This window comes from Solanum lycopersicum, chromosome 5 (assembly GCF_036512215.1).
Source record: "Solanum lycopersicum chromosome 5, SLM_r2.1".
Classification (NCBI taxonomy): Eukaryota; Viridiplantae; Streptophyta; class Magnoliopsida; order Solanales; family Solanaceae; genus Solanum; species Solanum lycopersicum.
This window is the reverse complement of record NC_090804.1, coordinates 11,184,150-11,203,321: the sequence shown is the minus strand read 5'-3', so window position 1 is coordinate 11,203,321 and position 19,172 is coordinate 11,184,150. Positions and strand designations below refer to the sequence as shown.

Below are 19,172 nucleotides of genomic sequence, written 5' to 3'. Positions count from 1 at the left end.
GGTATTGTATCATCTTCAACTTTATTATCAACTTTGATGTATTCATTGTACTCTTTATATATAATAAATTTATTTTCTATGTTAATTAGTAAATACAATACATAAATTAGTAAGATACAATGCTTTTGATTTAATTAAAATTAACCTTCATTGAATCTCAAAAACTCTTTAAATCCATAATATCAATTTATCGATTAAATAATATCTCTACAACATAATAATACTTCATAGTTTTACCTAGATTAATTTAGTGAAGTTTTACCGATTTATATGGCATATCATCTATTTAAGGGTGAGTAAACTACACACATAGTAGGAGGGCTTAATAATCTTTTTTTGACTTAGTTTAAGGACTTAGTTGATGAAAAATTAAGTAGAAGTGTCTGTAATATAAGCTCCTGTAAATTCAAGGGTCAATTAGACCATTTTGACTTTTTATAATTAGTCAATGCAAATTGGTTTTTGAAAAATATTATTTTATCTATTTTTAATTGTCATGTTTTTATTTTAATATTTAAACAATAATAACTTTGACTAACGTTTTACAATGTATTTCATCATATTAATATACATAACTGAAATTTATGGTAATTTTTGTATAGTTTTTAAATATCTAATTTTATTTTTCATAAAATATCAAAATAGTGTAATCTAATTTAATTTTGAAAAATAACCAAATTGACTTTGAAATCGCAACATAACTATCAAAAATGGACAAAGAAAATAATCATTTAATTAAATGCATCTTTTATAATATTATATAGATATACATATTATATATATGTTAAAAGGCATTTAATATAAATGTCTTTATAATTTTTATATCAGTCCATGCAAATTAGTTTTTCAGAAAGGGACATTTATACTAAATGTCTTTTTATATTAAATGTCTTTATAATTTTTATAATCAGTCAAACCAAATTAGTTTTTAAGAAATAGTCATAAATGTTTATGACTGTTTCTAAAAATTAATTTGCTTTGACTGATTATAAAAAAAATTATAAGGACAGTTAATAATTAAAATTGAGATATAAAAAATAAATACAATTAGTAACGTATAAATATGAATAAACTAAAACATTGACTGTTATTAATGTCCCTTCAATAACCAAGATCAGAATAAGTTTACCATGCGTTCATTAATTGCCCACAAATTATGCCTAATATATAATTTGGTTTGTACCTACAAATAATACATATAGATAGTTGTATATTAAAATAATGGGTGCCAATAATTATAGGATATATCTATATAATCCATGACTATTCACGTCTATAACGTGCAAGTCACTAGTCTCATAAAATTACTCTTATAAAAGCCTTGTTTTTTCTCCATAGAGATCATACTTCAAAATCACATATCAATTTTCATCTCTTCAAAAAAAAAAAAAAATTATGCAAAAACAAAACCATAGCCATTTCAAGCCAGAGAGATCATGGTGCCTTGTTATATCATTAGTAGGTTTATTAGGAAGTGCACTTTTCATTTCTCTTTTTCTCAAAACATCAAATAATTGGATCGGTTGCAACAACAATAAATCTCAAGAGAAATTTCTGGTTGATGATCATGCCAAAAATTTGAATTCACAGCAAATCTTGCTTGATGCAATTTTACACTATGCCACATCGCGAGTGATACCTCAACAAAACATCAACGAAATCCGAATATCGTTTGACGTTTTGAAAAATCGCACTCCTTGTAATTTCCTTGTATTTGGTTTGGGTCATGATTCACAGATGTGGGCCTCATTTAATTCCCGTGGGAACACATTGTTTTTAGAGGAAGATCCGAAATGGGTGGAAACAATCGTAAAAGACGCCCCGTTTCTGCACGCGGAGACAGTGAAATATCGAACGATGTTATCAGAGGCAGATGATTTAGTTGAGCATTACCGTAAAGAGCCAGATTGTTCAGCGAAGAAATCTTTTCTACGCGGCAATCATGAATGTAAATTAGCACTAGATATGCTATCGAATGAGGTTTACGATAAGGAATGGGATTTGATTATGATCGATGCACCTCGAGGGTATTTTGCAGAAGCACCAGGTAGAATGGCAGCCATCTATTCGGCGGCGGTTATGGCGAGAAACAGAAAAGGAAAAGGCGTTACCCATGTGTTTTTACATGATGTGGAACGGAAAGTAGAGAAAGTTTATGCAGAACTATTCTTGTGTAGAAAATATTTGGTCAAAGGGGTAGGAAGGCTTTGGCATTTTGAGATTCCACCAGCGTCTAATGTGGGAGATAGTTTTTGTTAGAATGCATCTAAGCTTTTACTTTATAATTTTCTTCACTTTCTTTCCATTCCCAATGTTATTTATATAATGGCATTGATTTTTTTACAAATTCCAAGTTTTCTTTGTTTTAGACTATTCTACTTAGGGTCCATTTGGACGTGCTTAGTAAAAGCAGCTTTAAAAAAGTACTTTTAGAAGTGCTGAAACTTATTTTTAAAATAAGCAGTTACGCGTTTGGATAAAAGCGCTGAAGTTGTTATGTCAACCGTGAAAAGGGAAAAATGGAAGAAAGAAATGTTAGGGTTATATGGATAATTTGGAGATTGTATAAAAATATTAAGCACAAAAAGATAAAAATGTGGTCAACTTAAAACAGCTTATAAGCTAAAAAAAAAAAGCAACCCCAGCTTTTAACTTTTGGCTTAAAATAAGTTTTTTTTAACATAAAATAAGCTGTTTTGAGTATTGCCAAACAGCTAAATAAGTCAAAAATCAGCTTTTAAGTCAGTTTGACCAGCTTTTAAGCTGAGCCAAACAGGCTCTTAATCGTTTTTAAATTGACACATCAAAAAGAAAATAAATATTAACCTAATAAGTTTTTTATTTTATTCTTATTAATTATAACGTATATTAATTTAAAAAATATTAAATTTTTGTAAAAAGTTCTATTTTTTTTAAAGTAATTAGCCGATGATATAATAGGTAAAAATTATTCTTTTTTGATTTGTCAAAATAACAAGTAATAGGAACAAAAAGAAAAAATAAAGAAGTAATTACGGGCAACAAGAAAAGGAAAAATGGACAACTAGAATGATATAAAAGAAAGAAAAGTGAACAAGAAATTAGAGAGAAATGAAGTGTTAAACCACTCAAAATTTTCTTCCCCTCAATTTTCCTTTAAAAATTAAATTCCACATTTACTCTAATTAAATCTTTAAATGTAGTTCTATCCTTTTATTTACAATTTTTTTTAGAAAATCATGATAGTTTATTGTTTTTGAAGTCGTGTAACAAATATTTCATAAAAGCATAAACATTATCTTTTTAAAAAATGAGAAATATAAATGAAGTATATACGCTCATTTAGTTTGGAATTTCTTTTTTACCATGGAGTCTTCTTTACTTAAACCAATAAGTATTGCTATTTAGAGGTTAATATCAAGTTATACTAGCACTATATTAATTTACCGTAAACGAAAATCTCAAGAATTATAATTAGATTTTAAGTATAGTGCATTGTCAGTATATAAGATTTTTTACAATATCAGATACTTTTTAAGATAAATACTTTCTTCGTTCGATATTGTTTGTCATGATTTCTATTTTTAGAGTTAAACTACAAAAATTTTGACTAACATTTTATGATGTATTTTTCATCATATTAATATAATTTATATATTTTTCAAATAGTTTTAGAATATCTAACTTTTTTGTTTAAAATATCAAATTAATATGAACTAATTTACCTTTGAAAAGAAAATTACCGAATTAACTTTAGATAAGGTAATATGACAAATAATTTCGGACGAAAAAAATATTTTTGAATATAATTATATTCACGGCAAAATCTAGTAAATAAAAGTTGAGTCCACTTTTCTTCTCTAACCAAAATTAGTTCATAGTTATCTTGTTAATTAACTAATTTTATTTGCTTTTTAAAGTCTGAATTATTTTTGGTTCTATCTCTTTATCTCTTGTTCTATTAATTTATGACTTTGTCAAAATTTTGAAATAAAAAATAAGGCAAATTAAAAATTATTTGTGGCATTGAAAATTATTTCTTAAAATTTTGTAGTTATGTTGTAGTTAGCTTCAGATTAGGATTTAATGGTGTCCATGATGGTTTGGCACCAGTTAGTCTCAATTCTTCCATCATCTCTAAGGCATGCTTTCTCTGATTCATCGAAATTTCTTTAGATGATATGCTTAATTCAATCCCTAAGAAAATTTTCAAAATGCCTGTCTTTGATCTTGAACTTAGCATGTAGTTCTTCCTTGTAGCTATTAAGTCAAAAATAGAAAGTCAAACTGAAATAACTTTTAAGTTAAAAAATAAATGGAAACCGATCTAAAATACCTAAAAGTATTGAAATGGTATAAAACTACCATCCATCCACCTATTGGCTTCAAAGTGCTCTTTTCACCCATCTATAATCTCCAAAATATCCTTGTCATTCACCTTTGAATTCAAAATTGATCATTTGTTTAACGGTTTCAAATTTAAACTATTTAAGTATTTTTTAAATAGTTGGCGCTCAATTATTGAATATAATTTGATATACTAATATCATTTATAAACCAACCCACTACCCACCCATTACTAATTAAACCCCACTCAATTAATAAACCAATTCTAATATCAAAATCGCCCTAAACACTACTAAAACACTAAAAATTAGAGATTCCTGAAAATGACATCCAAATTTATTCAGTCCAAGTTGAAACCCTTAAATTTAGGTTGAGCCGCTTATTTAGGAGGACACTTTCAATAGGATTCCCTTTCAAACTTGAATTAGAATTTTATGATTAAAGGTAAAGAAGTAGTACATCCTGAGTTAATTCATGCACTTTTTGAATATAATTTTATAAATATTTATTATTTCTTTTAAATATTAAAACTTTAATATGTTCTTCTTTTAAAAAAGTTATTTATTAAGTAACATCACATAATTGAGAGGAATGAATAAGTAAGATGAACATAGTCAGACTTTTAACTTTATCGATAATTTTTTTAAACACTTGAATTATAATATATTTTGATTGAGGACTTGAATGTATAATAAGGTATTTTTATAGACATTTTCGCCTCAAATTTTTAGAAACACTAATTGGCAATAGCTTTTTTTGTTGTTGCATTAGTAATGAGGCGGGTTTATTAATTGGGTGTTGTTTAATTAGTAATGGGTGTGTAGTAGATTTATTTATAAATTATATTGATAAATTAAATTATAACAAATAATTGAGCGCCATGTATTAAAAATATTTAAATGTTAAATATAAAATCGTTAAAGAATTAGTCAATTTTGAACCCAAATGTGGATGACAAGGGTATTTTGGAGGCAACAGGTGGATGAGAAGGGTATTTTGAATCCAATAGGTGGATAGAGGGTATTTTTGTACCATTTATAATACTTCAAAGATATTTTAGATCATTTTCCCAAAAATAAAAAGTAAAGGAAATCTACTTTTGGTTTATGACTTATTTGAAAGTCATTGTTGATTAACTTTAAGTCAATTTTTACCTTGTCAAACACTCCATAACTTATTTTAACTCATTTTTTATTTATTTTAAATTATTTTTTATATTTGTTGAACACTTTCAGAAATCAAAAAATGACTTAAAAATAAGTTTAATCAATTTTTAAGCCAATCCAAATGGCCTCTAAGAAAATTTTGGATGATATTTGAGAGGTGTTGGAAATATTCTAGTATCTCAAAAAAACTTGTTTATATTATTGCCTAAGGTTTAGTCCTTCACTAGATATATAAATTGTTATTTTAGGTTAATTTAATTTGATATATATTGTAATGGTTGTTTCTCTTTCACATGAGAAACTAATTGTTTAAATAGCATTTGAAAGTATCAATAAAAATATAAATTAAAATAAAAGAGCTATAATGGGGGTTGGTGCGTTGGTGGGGAACATGGAATCTAAGAACCTATTTCTTTTCTCTTATTTAGAAGAGACAGTTTCAAAGTTTCAACATGTATGTTTAATGTAATTTATTTTTAAACTGGTTATTTAACCTATAATTAATGTGTTAATTTATCTTACGTGTTATGTATTGTATCCTTTTAATGGATACGTAGCTTTTTTTTATATTTGTATTACTTTTGTGTTCTGTGTGTGTCTCAATGCGCTCTCATCTCCATTTTCTCTCTTTCGTATAATTACTTTTATTTTCTTTGGATTCTCTTCATCTTTGATAATTTTTAGGAAAGAAGTCCCACTTTGATTATTGTGTCTCTAATTAAGCTTGATTGAAATACAAATCTACCGAATTATTTTTCCCTCTTTTACATTAGAGAACAAGAATCCCTTGACTTTCGTAATGAATAATGTCGGAATTATATTATTGACATATTTTTGATGATTTTTTTCTATGTAATTTTTATTTGATCTCAGAATTATTTTATTGTTACGATTTTGAATTTGTGAAGTTGATTATTGATATTTTGTTGTTTATCCCTTTTTTTTCTTGGCAATTGTAGTTTTTGCGGGCTAATTCTCTGTTCTTGTGACTATATAATATTCCAATTAATAAGTACTATTTTCATACCAAAATTGGTTTCATACATATATAGTATGTTTATAATTCTGTATGTTAACCAGTGGTAAAAAGATGGTGTTAAAAAATGTGTAATAAAACAAAATAAATAGATCAAAACTTGCAAAAAAAAAAACAGTGAAGATGAAACAAGCTAAACGTCGTGAACTATAATACGATGCAAGCTGATCGATAATAAAAAGATTTTCTTTGTTGAAGCACAAACAAATAAAGCTCAGTTGAATAGGACTTAAAGCAAGGAAAATGATTGGGGACTTCAAAAAAGATACAATACAGTTTTAGGAAATTAAAATGAAAGTATAATTTGAGATCGAATCATTAGTCCTTTTATATCGTCTCAAATACTTGTCATATTTTAAGCTAAAACTCAAAGAAAATAATTAATTAGTACCTTAATGACTTGAGGAAGAACCTCATTAGAAGATAAAACACCACCAAAAGAATTTAACAATTTAGTAAAAAATGACTCATCAAAGGTTGAGTAAATCCTTTGCATTGGTAGTTAGCACTGCAATACAGCTAAGTAAAATTTAGGTGGCTAAATGAAAATTCGATAGTTAAGTACTTCTCAAGCTATATATCGAATCTTTTCCAAAATGAAGTTGGAATATTTAATTTTTAACTTATAACTATTTTGTTTACAGAACACTTTTTTGCTTACAAATACTATTTACTCTTTGTATTTTAATTTCATCGTGGAATATGGATAGAGACACATTTTGCTACGTTATCGAGAATATGATTGATTTATGTGTATTTTTTTACAAACTTAAAAAAATCAAATTGATAAATCTGTACTTATATTTGCGCGTAACAACTAATCATAATTTAATCATTTTTTAAATCTAATATTTTCATGAATACTAATCTCTCTTCTCTAACCTAATGTAACATATCTCGATGTTAGGATCAAAAGACCACATATACCTAAGACTAAACCTTAGTTATCCTCCCGTACGAAGCATTCATTTTTTTAACATGTAAATGAAATGTGCATACCTATTTTATAAACTTGGGTCCGTAGTAAATATCATCAAACAATTAAGTAATGTGTACAAAGTTTATCTTCAATACGTTTTGCACATTATGATATGAAACAATAATTTAACTTTTACTGGATATCAAATTTTAATATTTTTTCATATTGGGCCCGTATTGACACGGGCTACGTTCCCTTAGTATTATATAAGGATAAATTAGTTAACTAATCAAAATTTCTAACATAATTGTTAAAAATATCTATATTTTAAAATAATTATTAAAATGTCAATATTTTTAGCAAATAAATTGTATCCTTATATTATTCATTTACCTTCCTTTTATTTCTCAAATTGGGCCCACTAATAAAAGACCTCATTAGCCATTTTTATCTCTCTAATTTTTTATCCAAATTATATGTTTCTCTTTTTGTCGTTTCTCATTCTCTCACACGGAAAAATTAGCGAACTAGTAAAAAAATCAAACATATTAAGTAAAAAACCTCCATACTTTAAAATAATTTGTAAAAATGTCAAAAATGTCATTATTTAAAAAAGATAATGTATCTTAATTTACTTTTTATTTTATCTCACATATTTTTCAATTAATTCTCTCTCATATATTTTTTAAGAAATAGAATATTCTCTCTCTCTCTCTCTCTCTCTCTATCTTATTTTCATCTTCCAATTCTTCACATATTCTTCATTTCAAGTACGCTTCTCTCTTCCTTTTTTTTTTGTTTTAGAAATTGAATAATATATATTATAAAGATATTCACATATTAAGGTATGCATCTTTATTTGTTTTTTAAGATTTGTTTTATGATTTTATTTTTGTTTAAATCGTTCAAAATTGTTGTTTGTAGTTGAAATAATATTTAGGATTTGATAAATTCTAAATTCTAAATTACTCTCTAATGACAGAATATAAGCTATTCATAAGAATCTCATTGATTAAGGTATGCATCTTTATTTGATTTTTAGATTTGTTAACCTATTTCATTTTTATTTAAATCTTTCAAAAAATTTATTTATTTAGTGTTTTGGATAATGAAAATCTCAAGGAATCCTCTCTAATGGCCCTCTAAGAGGATTATAAGTGGTATCCAACATCCAAGCATATATATGGCTGACCATTGCTATTAACCAGTGTTGGCAGAATGGTGGCATCGTTGGTATTCTTTGTCACCGACCTCACAATCATCGATCACTCAGAACACAAATTAAATGACAACAAATTTTGTATTTTTATTTTGCTCATTTTGTATTTTATTGTCACATTGTAAACATACAAGTTTTTATTACTTTTTATTTTATATTCATCATAATGATATGCCAACAAAGTCACATTTGTATTCCAATCGAAGTGAGTATTATATGTGCCTATTTTGTATTTCAATCTCACTTTTTATTTGAAACTCAATTTTCAATGCCAACAAGTCTGTATTTCTTTGTTATTATGTTTTTCATCATAATTGTATACGAACAACTTTTGTATATTATGTTCACATTACTATTCAAATTAAAATTGAACAAAATTATATTTTACAAAACTGTATTTTGGTATCCAAGTTAAAATGTATATATTTACAATAGTACTTGTATCATCTTTTGAACAAAACTGCATAATCCCTACTTCAATTGTAACCTACGACCGCCAAAAAAATCCTAACATAATAAACTGTATTTTTTTTTCTATTTGTATCTAAGTTAAAATAATATTTATTTACAATGGGGCTCTTATCTTGTTTTGAACAAATTATTTTGTGTGTATCACAATTTTATAATATGTCAGCCAACATATATGTATATTAAAGTAACATCAAATTGTATTCAGGTCAAACAATTACAAAATACATTATATTTAGGATATTCTTTTCGATAAGCGATATAAAATAGTACAAAAATAGAAAATAAATAATCAAAGAAAAAATAAAAATACAGTACAATTGTCGTAATATTTAATTTTTGGGATACCATTTTGGTCAAAAAACCAAAAAGAATTAGCCAAAGAAAAAAGTCAGACCTCAAATAATTCATTATTATCTTCGTATTCAACCAACAAAAAGAATTCAACGAATTCGTCAAAACTCATTGTTATTAACTTGGTCATAATACATACAATATTGTATGTGAATAAATACGTTGTACAATTATGTAAAAAAAATTCAAATCAAATTTATAGTCAGTTAGAAACACATTAAGAATGCAGCAATTAACTAATAACTGATTCAAATTGTATTTCATCACTTCTATCGAACTCCCAGTAAAAAATTACTTCTCGAAAGCTGCTTGCCAACAATTTTTTGAACTATTTCTTTCAATTTTTCTAACCAAAAAGAAAAAATTGATTTTAATCCAAATGAATTGATCAGATTTCAATTGAAAATCCATAATGAGAAATTTAATCAATTATGTGAATGCCTGTGTCATTTATCTTTTATTTTGAAACTGATGAGAATATTTAGTGATTGTTCCTTTTTTAAATTATTCTCTCCCCTAAATTTCTCCTTTCTATTACTTAACAATTGTATTCTTTCAATAAAAGCAAATAATAAAAACATAAATAAGATACATAACAAATTAAAATTTTGACATTATTAATAAATACTGAAAGTGTTGACAAGGGGTCTTATTAAATGTTAAAATAATGACATTTTGAAAAATTTTCCATTATATAATAACATAGTTATATAGTATTAAGCTATTATATATTTTGTAAGTATGGTGCTTGTTCAGCTAATCTTGCAAAAATTTTCAAAATACTTTGAATAAAAAACTCCCACTAATATTCTTTCTTATGGTTAAAATTTGAGGTCTTTGATGATAAAACTCAAACAAATTTGCATATATGAGTGTTTTTACTATCTTCTCGAATTCTTAAAATAACACTACACTAAATAGACTATACATTTGAAATCCTAAAGAGCCAAACGAATAAAAAAAATTAAAAAAGACGTTTTATTCTTATGGCTTGATATGAGTATTTCTTTTAAGTAATAATACTTGTATTCACACAGCTTCCCATGAGCTAAGCATAAACATCGACAAAATTATCTATTCAATATGTAACGTGGCCTATGTTAACACGCTATATGTCCTTATTCAATAATAATATTGAGCTAAAAAATATTATTAACAATAATTAATTTATATATTTTTTAGCAATAATAAATATTTTTTGTATATGTTTCTAAAATTTTTAGCGATATTAATTCTAATGAAACTTAATTAATATAGATAAATTTTTCAGCATTCTTTATTTATATCAATATTTAATACAATTAAGAGATATTTTTTTTATTGTAGTGTTATAAGGCTTCACTAATTAAAATGATCAAATAATAAATGTCAAAGAAGATATTTATTTGGATTCTTTTTTCTTCTATCATTAAGCTTTTTCTTATAATTATTAACCAATGCCACAAAAAATTAAAATGATCTCTTTTTTCTGGACCTCTAATTTAAAGGGTGAAGCTCTCTCTCTCTCTCTCTCTCTCTCTTTTTTTAATAATCATATTCTGTATAAAACAGCAAATGAGGTCTCACTTACTTCACAATTTTCAAAATTAATTATTATAAACTTGCTAATAATTCTATCTTTATCCTTTGGACTCAATCTTAGACAAAAAATTAAAAAGTGAAAAATAAAAAAAAAAAACAAATTCTCAGATATTTGCTTTCTATCCTGGTTTCTCCACTAATGTCCTTCACTTTTCCTTTTAAATTTTCCTTTTTGGACTGTGAACTTTCTTGAGAAAGTGACAGAGAAGAGAAGACTAGAGAGGTGATCATTATTTAAAACAATATATAGAGTAAAAACTTTTTTTTCATTATCCCAAAGTGTTGTTATAAAAAACATACTACTAACATAATTTAAAAGTCGTTTCGAAAGAGAATTTAATTATTATCGTGAAATATTATTATAAAAAATAATGATAATAGAAAGTAATAACAGATAGTATTAAATAAATAGTATTAAATAATATTAGTATTTACTGTGTACTAATCCTAGTCCTATTAGGATTAGTACTCCTTCCTATATCTCCTATATATATCTCCCATGTATTCCCTTATTAGGTTAACACTTCAATACAATCAATATTCCTAAAGAGCCAGAAAACCTAGATCTTCTTTTCTCTAGGTTTTTTTCTCTCTTTAGGGCACCGATAGTTCCCTCTCTTCTCTTGGGCGGCGGCAGCCATGACAACCGAGGTGGATCCTCTCGATTCACTTCCTTCTGGCGTTAAACTCCTTCTCAGGCATCTTCATGCCCTGATTCCCGAAAAATTATCAGACATAAATTACCCTACATGGAAAATCACCGTTCTTACAGCCCTTGAGGCCAATTACCTTCTCAAATGCGTCGATGGAAGCACAGAACCGCCGCTGACAGTCATCACCGCCACGGACAAATCAGAAAAAACCAATCCGGCCCATGCCGCCTGGAAAGCCGTGGATGGCCAGATCCGATCATGTTTGATTGCGGTCATCTCTCCCACGGTTCAGAAACACGTCCGATCCTACACAACTGCTTCAGCCCTGTGGACGGCCCTCGCAACACGCTATGCATCAATTTCCCACTCTCATATTTTTCAATTGCGTGATCGTCTCCACACAATTACCAAAGGCACAAAAACTATGGCGGAGTATTTAGACGAGGTCTCCACCATCATCACAGTCCTCGACACCGTGAACGAAATCATTCCCGAAAAAGATCTCGTCATGTGCGTCGTTCGGGGGCTCCCATCAGCTTACTCCTCCATTAAACAGGCGGTTCGCATCAGTCCAACGCCCGTTGACCTGACTACTCTCTCCTCGTGGCTAAAAAGTGAAGAAATCAACGTGGATCTAGAGAGCAAACTTCTTCTCCGAGAAGCCGCTGTTATGGAGCCGGCCACCGCCCTCACCGCAAGCCAGAACTATCGCGGGGGGTGTGGTGGCGGCCGACAGGTGAGCCGCGGCGGCTACGGCAGAAACAGCGGAGGCCGCGGGAGCGGCAGTCGGCAGGGCAGTCGTCCGCCGTACGACGGTCAGCAGCACGGCAGCAACAACAGCCTGCACTCCTTCGGCAGCGGCGGGCAGTCATCTTCCAGCGGCGGGCAGGGCACTTACGAGCGGGATCGTCCAACTTGTCAAATCTGTCAGAAAACAGGACACACCGCTGTTCGTTGCTGGTTTCGGTATGAGGAGAGCCAAAATAGTGATAATCGTGCCAATTATGCATCTCAAGCCGGCCCTTCCTCTGAATGGCTATTGGATACTGGGGCCAACATGCACGTTACTTCTGATCTATCCAAGCTTAACGCTCCAAATCCATATCATGGCTCCAATGGTATTACTGTTGGCAACGGTGAGTCCCTTAATATTTCTCACACTGGCACGGTACCATTAAAACCCCCACCACTATCTTTCACCTAGGTAACCTTACCCACGTCCCTTCTATTAAAACCAATCTCCTTTCAGTTCACCAATTCACAAAAGACAATAATTGCTCACTCTTGTTCACCTCTAATGATTTTCAGATCCTAGACAATACTACCAAGAGGGTGATTTTTCAGGGCCCCTGTGAGCATGGTCTGTACGTTCTTCCTGGCACAAGTTCGTCTGCCCATCCAGTTTCAGAAAGAGTTCCTGTGGCTCTGGTGGCTCTTTCGACTGATGTCCACAGTCTGTTGTGGCACAGTCGTCTAGGTCACCCGTCTACTCAAATAATAAATTCTTTAATGTCTCAATTAGGTTTTTCTTTCATTCATGTAAACAATTGTGACTCCTGTTCAATTGCTAAATCTCATAAATTACCTTTTACTTTATATGAGAAGCGTACAACTGCACCTTTTCAACTTATTCATTCTGACATATGGGGTCCTACTGCTGTTCCTTCATTTGCTGGTTTTCGCTATTATATGTGTTTTGTGGATGATTTTATAAAATACACTTGGTTGTACCCACTAAAAAACAAATCACAGGCATACACAACCTTTGTCACTTTTGAAAAAATGGTCAAAATACAATTCAATTCTCATGTTAAACTTTTTCGAAGTGACAATGGAAAGGAATATGTCAATAACATCTTTGGCCAGTTTCTGCAATCCTTGGGAATTATACATCAAACCTCCTGTCCATACACTCCCGAACAGAATGGGGTGGCTGAGCGTAAGCATCGCCATCTCATTGAAACGGTGGTTACTCTTCTACATCAATCTCATCTCCCTGTCTCCTTTTGGGTAGAAGCTCTAGCCACCGCAAACTACCTCATTAACAGAATGCCCAGTCACACTCTCTCCAACAAATCACCCTATCAACTCCTTTACCAAGAACTTCCCAATTATACCAACCTCCGCGTCTTTGGGTGTCTTGCCTACCCTTGGCTACGCCCTCATATTACTCATAAATTACAACCCCGATCTCGTCCTTGGATTTTTTTGGGCTATCATCCTACCTCCAAGGGTTATCGCTGTCTTGACCCACAAACTCATAAAGTCTACATATCTCGTCATGCCAAATTTGTCGAAAATGAGTTTCCCTACGAGTCTATTTCCTCCTCCACAAATACATCATTCATTGGCGTCCTTCCCCTTTTTCCAACATACTCACAGGGTCCCTCACCACCTTCCCCCACACCTCCACCCACTACCCAACCACCCCTCATCACCCCTTCGACCGTCACCCACAATACACCCGCAACCACCACCCACACTCACAACCAACCCGAACCACCCCATACCCACAACATCTCCAGCCCGATCCATTTTAGGTCCTTCCCGGCCACCCCCGAATCACCAACGCCTGTGCCACCCCCCAATACTCATCCCATGTTAACCCGTGGCAAAGCCAGTATCTTTAAACCCAAAACCTCTCAGGCTACCATACTACCAAATACACCCCTTCCCGATAGTGAACCAACAACCTACTCTGTTGCCTCAAAAAATGCTTATTGGCATCATGCTATGGATGACGAGTTTAAGGCTTTGACTGATCAGAAAACTTGGGTTCTTGTACCTAAGACCCATGGGCGGCACCTAGTGGGCTGTAAATGGGTGTACAAAATTAAACACAATGCAGATGGCAGTATTTCCAGGTACAAGGCTCGTTTGGTTGCTAAAGGCTACAATCAGGAGTATGGGCTTGATTACTCCGAGATATTCAGTCCTGTTATTCGGCAGGAAACCATTCGCCTGGTACTGTCACTTGCCGTGCGCAACAATTGGCTCATCAATCAGTTGGATGTTTCCAATGCTTTTCTTCATGGCATGCTTGATGAAACTATCTACCTGACGCAACCACCGGGCTATGTTGATCCCCGCTTCCCTCAACATGTTTGCAAACTCCAGAAGTCTCTGTATGGGCTCAAGCAAGCCCCCCGTGCTTGGTACACACGTCTAAAAACGTTCCTCCAGGGACTCGGCTTCACGTGTTGCGTACACGACACGAGTCTGTTTACTCGACATTCAGCACACGGTACAGTCATTCTTCTTGTCTATGTAAACGATATCATTATTACAGGCTCTACTGCAGCTCTCATTCAGGATGTCACTCGAGCTATGCATACTACCTTCAAAATGAAGGACCTTGGATGGTTACATTATTTTCTAGGAATGGAGGTCTCTCAGACAAGAAGCGGCTTGTTTCTTCTTCAGTTAAAATATGCTCGAGATCTGTTGCAGAAAGCTGGACTGGAAAAATGCACCAGTCAACCAACACCGATGGCAGTCTCTTCGTCTACGAATGGAGCCGACACCCCCTTTGCCGATATCACCCACTTCCGCAGCCTCATTGGGGCTCTACAGTATCTGGCCATTACCCGTCCTGACATCCAGTTTGCTGTCAACCGAGTTGCTCAGCGCATGCATCAACCAAGTGAACATGATTACCATTGTCTAAAACGCATTCTCAGGTACATTTTTGGCACTCTTGGTCGTGGTTTACTCATTCGACCCGGGGACTTGGAGTTTCGGGGTTTCTCAGATTCAGATTGGGTGAATGATAAAAATCATAGAAAATCTACATCGAGGTTTCTCGTTTTTTTGGGGCCGAACCTGATCTCCTGGTGTACAAAAAAACAACCCAAGGTCTCTTGGTCCTCGACTGAAGCTGAATACTGCGCCGTTGCTCTTCTTGCTGCTGAGACCATGTGGGTCACATATATTCTTCGCGAACTCCGCGCCACTCACACTGTTCCTGCTCTCTATTGTGACAACAAATCAACCATCTGTGTAGCCAAGAATTCCGTCCTACACACCAGAATGAAGCATGTTGATACCGATTATCTCTTTGTTCGCGATGAAGTTCAGGCCGGCACCATGACTGTGCAGTATATACCCACTGAAGAACAACTGGCTGATATTCTCACCAAGCCTCTCCCGAGCCGACAACACGATTACCTCAGTTCCAAGCTTCCGTTCGCTTCCGCTCAGCTTAGCTTGAGGGGGGATAGTAACAGATAGTATTAAATAAATAGTATTAAATAATATTAGTATTTACTGTGTATTAATCCTAGTCCTATTAGGACTAGTACTCCTTTCTATATCTCCTATATATATCTCCCATGTATTCCCTTATTAGGTTAACACTTCAATACAATCAATATTCCTTCAGAAAGGTTTAACTATATATAATGAGATTAGTTATTCTATATTCAATATGAAATAGAATAGTGGGATGGTTTTAATTAAATATAACAAAATAATTAGTTTATAACAAATATAGTTATGTTTTATTAATATATAAATAGCCAAGTCTTATAGGAAGTATACACTGACTATACACTATAGTTTGTTAAAGGTTATAGAAACTACACACTAACTATACAATGTAGTGTACATATGTATGAGTTATTCACTAACTATACATTAAAACTACATTTAATATAATTATATATGAAGTATACATTAATTATTTTGTTAAAGGTTACAGAAACTACACACTAACTATACAATGTAGTGTACATATGAATGAGTTATTCACTGACTATACATTAAAACTATATATAATATAATCATATATGAAGTATACATTAAATATTCAATCTGGATCAATTCAATATCACCTCTAAACATTTTAATATTTTTAGATATTGATTTTTAGATGTTAAATGGAAGTCGTCATCATCATCAAAAGAAAGATTGAACCAAATTTACTAATTTTGAAAATTTGGCTAACTTTTTAGTAATGCAAATGGTCGAGTGGCCATTTTACATTATTTTCCGTAAGTTAATCTAGTCATTTTAGTATTAATATTCATAACTCTCTATATTAAGTGTTGGTATCAATTGCAACATTACCATTAATAATACTACCTTATAAAATGACATTTTATATTTAAGAACCTAATATTCAAATAGTGGTGTCGCGCACCATTTTTTGTAAAAACGGGTTTTGTTGCATGATCTAACAACTCTTTTGGGATTTTGAGTTTGGAGTCGCCACCTAATGAATTAAGGCGCGTTAGGGCACCTATCTAACCTACTAAGTCTAACTGAGGTCAACGAGCCAGAGATCAGAGTAAGGGTTCAAGTTACCTCGAGGGGAAGGTATTAGACATCCCTCGAGGTCTACAAATGTGGATCCCGGTCGTATCTCATGTAATCTATGTGGGGGTTACAAGTAGCAATTAATGTCACTTCATTATTATTTATTAATATGCTTGCTAAGTGATGACATAATATTAAGCAAGTTTTGTTTAAAATTAATTTAAACATGCGAGGCTAGGTGATATAAATAAATAAACAATTAAACTCATTTTTTTTATTTAATTTAGCATACGAGACTATATGATATAACAAGTCGAACAAATAGCTCATATTATTATTTTAATTGATTATTTAAGCATGTTAAAAGGTGATAGAAACAATAAACACAACAAATACTAATCAATTAAATAAAGATAAGCAAGGAGACAAAAGTAGACAAATAGATAGGCCAGTAATTTTTTTTTAATTTTAAGCTACCCCAAATAAATTACTAAACAATTAAGATTACTTCAATTATTTATTATTTGAGCATACAAAAAGATGGCTATGATTGAAATAAGATTGCAATTGAATATGCTGAAATTGATAGAAATTTAAATAAAATAGGCTAGAATTTAAAATTTTTGAGGAAAATTGAGGAAATGCCATCCAATTAAAATACTACGAATTTTATAAATATTTTTACATAACCGAAAATTGCTTAAATTTTAAAACATTCGAAATTCATCAATAATTTTAAAATATTTTAACAATAATTTTATAAAGTAAACATTCTAAAATATATAATTTCATGAAAAATCGACCAAAAACTCTAAATTTTAAATATTTTTTAAAAATACATATTACATCGAATAACATTCCTAAAAATCGTTAAAGGTCGGTCAAAATTGGGTGTCAACAAGTGGGTTGCGTCTTGTCTTGGATCACTATGAGATAAATTGTGTAAAATAACAAAATATTTATTCAAATTAAATGTTATAATTATAAATTGATTTAATTGTAATCAGTAGCAAACAATTGTCGTTCGCCTCTCTCCCCAGCTTTTCCGCTCGCCGCTCTCACTCTTTCGCTTGCCAGTCTCTCCCTAGCTCACCTCTCTCACTTTATACAAATGTATAAAATGTGTTTGTGTTTTTATAAAGCGAGAGAAAAGTGTATATAATATATATATATACATATATTTTTGCATTATACACTTATAATTATACAAATACAGATCTTCCCCTGCCTGTCTCTCTATTGTCTTTCTCGCTTTATACAAACACAAATTATACAAATTATAATGTATAACTTGTGTTGTATAAAGTGAAAGATTTGATATGCAAATGTTTTATTCGATTCAATTGTATACAAACACACATAATCTAATAGAGAGGGTACCAACGATTTATACAAATCTGATGCTCCTAGCGATTTTATACAAATATGATGCTCTATAGCCAACATAAAGTTTGTTATAACGCACAATATGAAAACTATAGTTATCTCATACAAATATGATTTTTATGTTTGTTTAACCTAAAAGTCACTCATTAAAACCTAACAACATGCAAAGGCCCAACCCAAATGGAGTTTTTTCTTAAAATATTAGGTTAAAATATCGTGTGAGTTGATAACCCTCATATTAGATATTAATATATTTTAATTTAAATTATAGATTTTATAAATTATTTTAATATATTTTAATTTTATATAGAATCAAAACTAAAACACAAAATAAAACGGATGTTAACATTCATCATTTTGAACTTTCTAAGTTCTACTTGTGTCAAAAGAAAACTCATTTGACCTAATGGAGTCCAAATCAATCATTTAAAATACTCACTAATTAACATGAGATCAATTATAAAATGACTCACTTATAAATAGCTTATTTTATCATCTCTCTTTCTTTCTCCTCTTTTTTTTTTCTTTTTGGAAAAGAATAAAACTAAAAAGTGAAGGATCAAACTTTCGTCAATTATATTAAAGTTAATAATCAATTAACTGAACTAAAATTTATAATTTATGAATTTATTATTAACTTAGCATTAACAAAAAAAAAAGTAACACAAACTACCTTATAAATAAACTCATTATACCTATAATAATTTGAATGTCCACAAACTCGCTTACCTACGAATATTGTATCATTGATAGATCGTGAACATTTTGAAACTTTGCAAAAAGGAAAGGAACTATCTTGAGGATTCGT

The 19,172-nt window shown here is 30.9% G+C and overlaps 1 protein-coding gene across 1 annotated transcript; it reads left to right on the top strand.

Annotated features, from left to right (window-relative positions):
- Window positions 1–1,264: 1,264 nt before the first annotated feature.
- On the top strand, window positions 1,265–2,347 carry LOC138348518 (arabinogalactan O-methyltransferase 1-like). Its single transcript, XM_069297930.1, has one exon. It carries the CDS (start codon window positions 1,396–1,398, stop codon window positions 2,257–2,259), a length of 864 nt encoding a protein of 287 aa, XP_069154031.1. The 5' UTR covers window positions 1,265–1,395; the 3' UTR covers window positions 2,260–2,347.
- The last annotated feature ends 16,825 nt before the right edge of the window (window positions 2,348–19,172 follow it).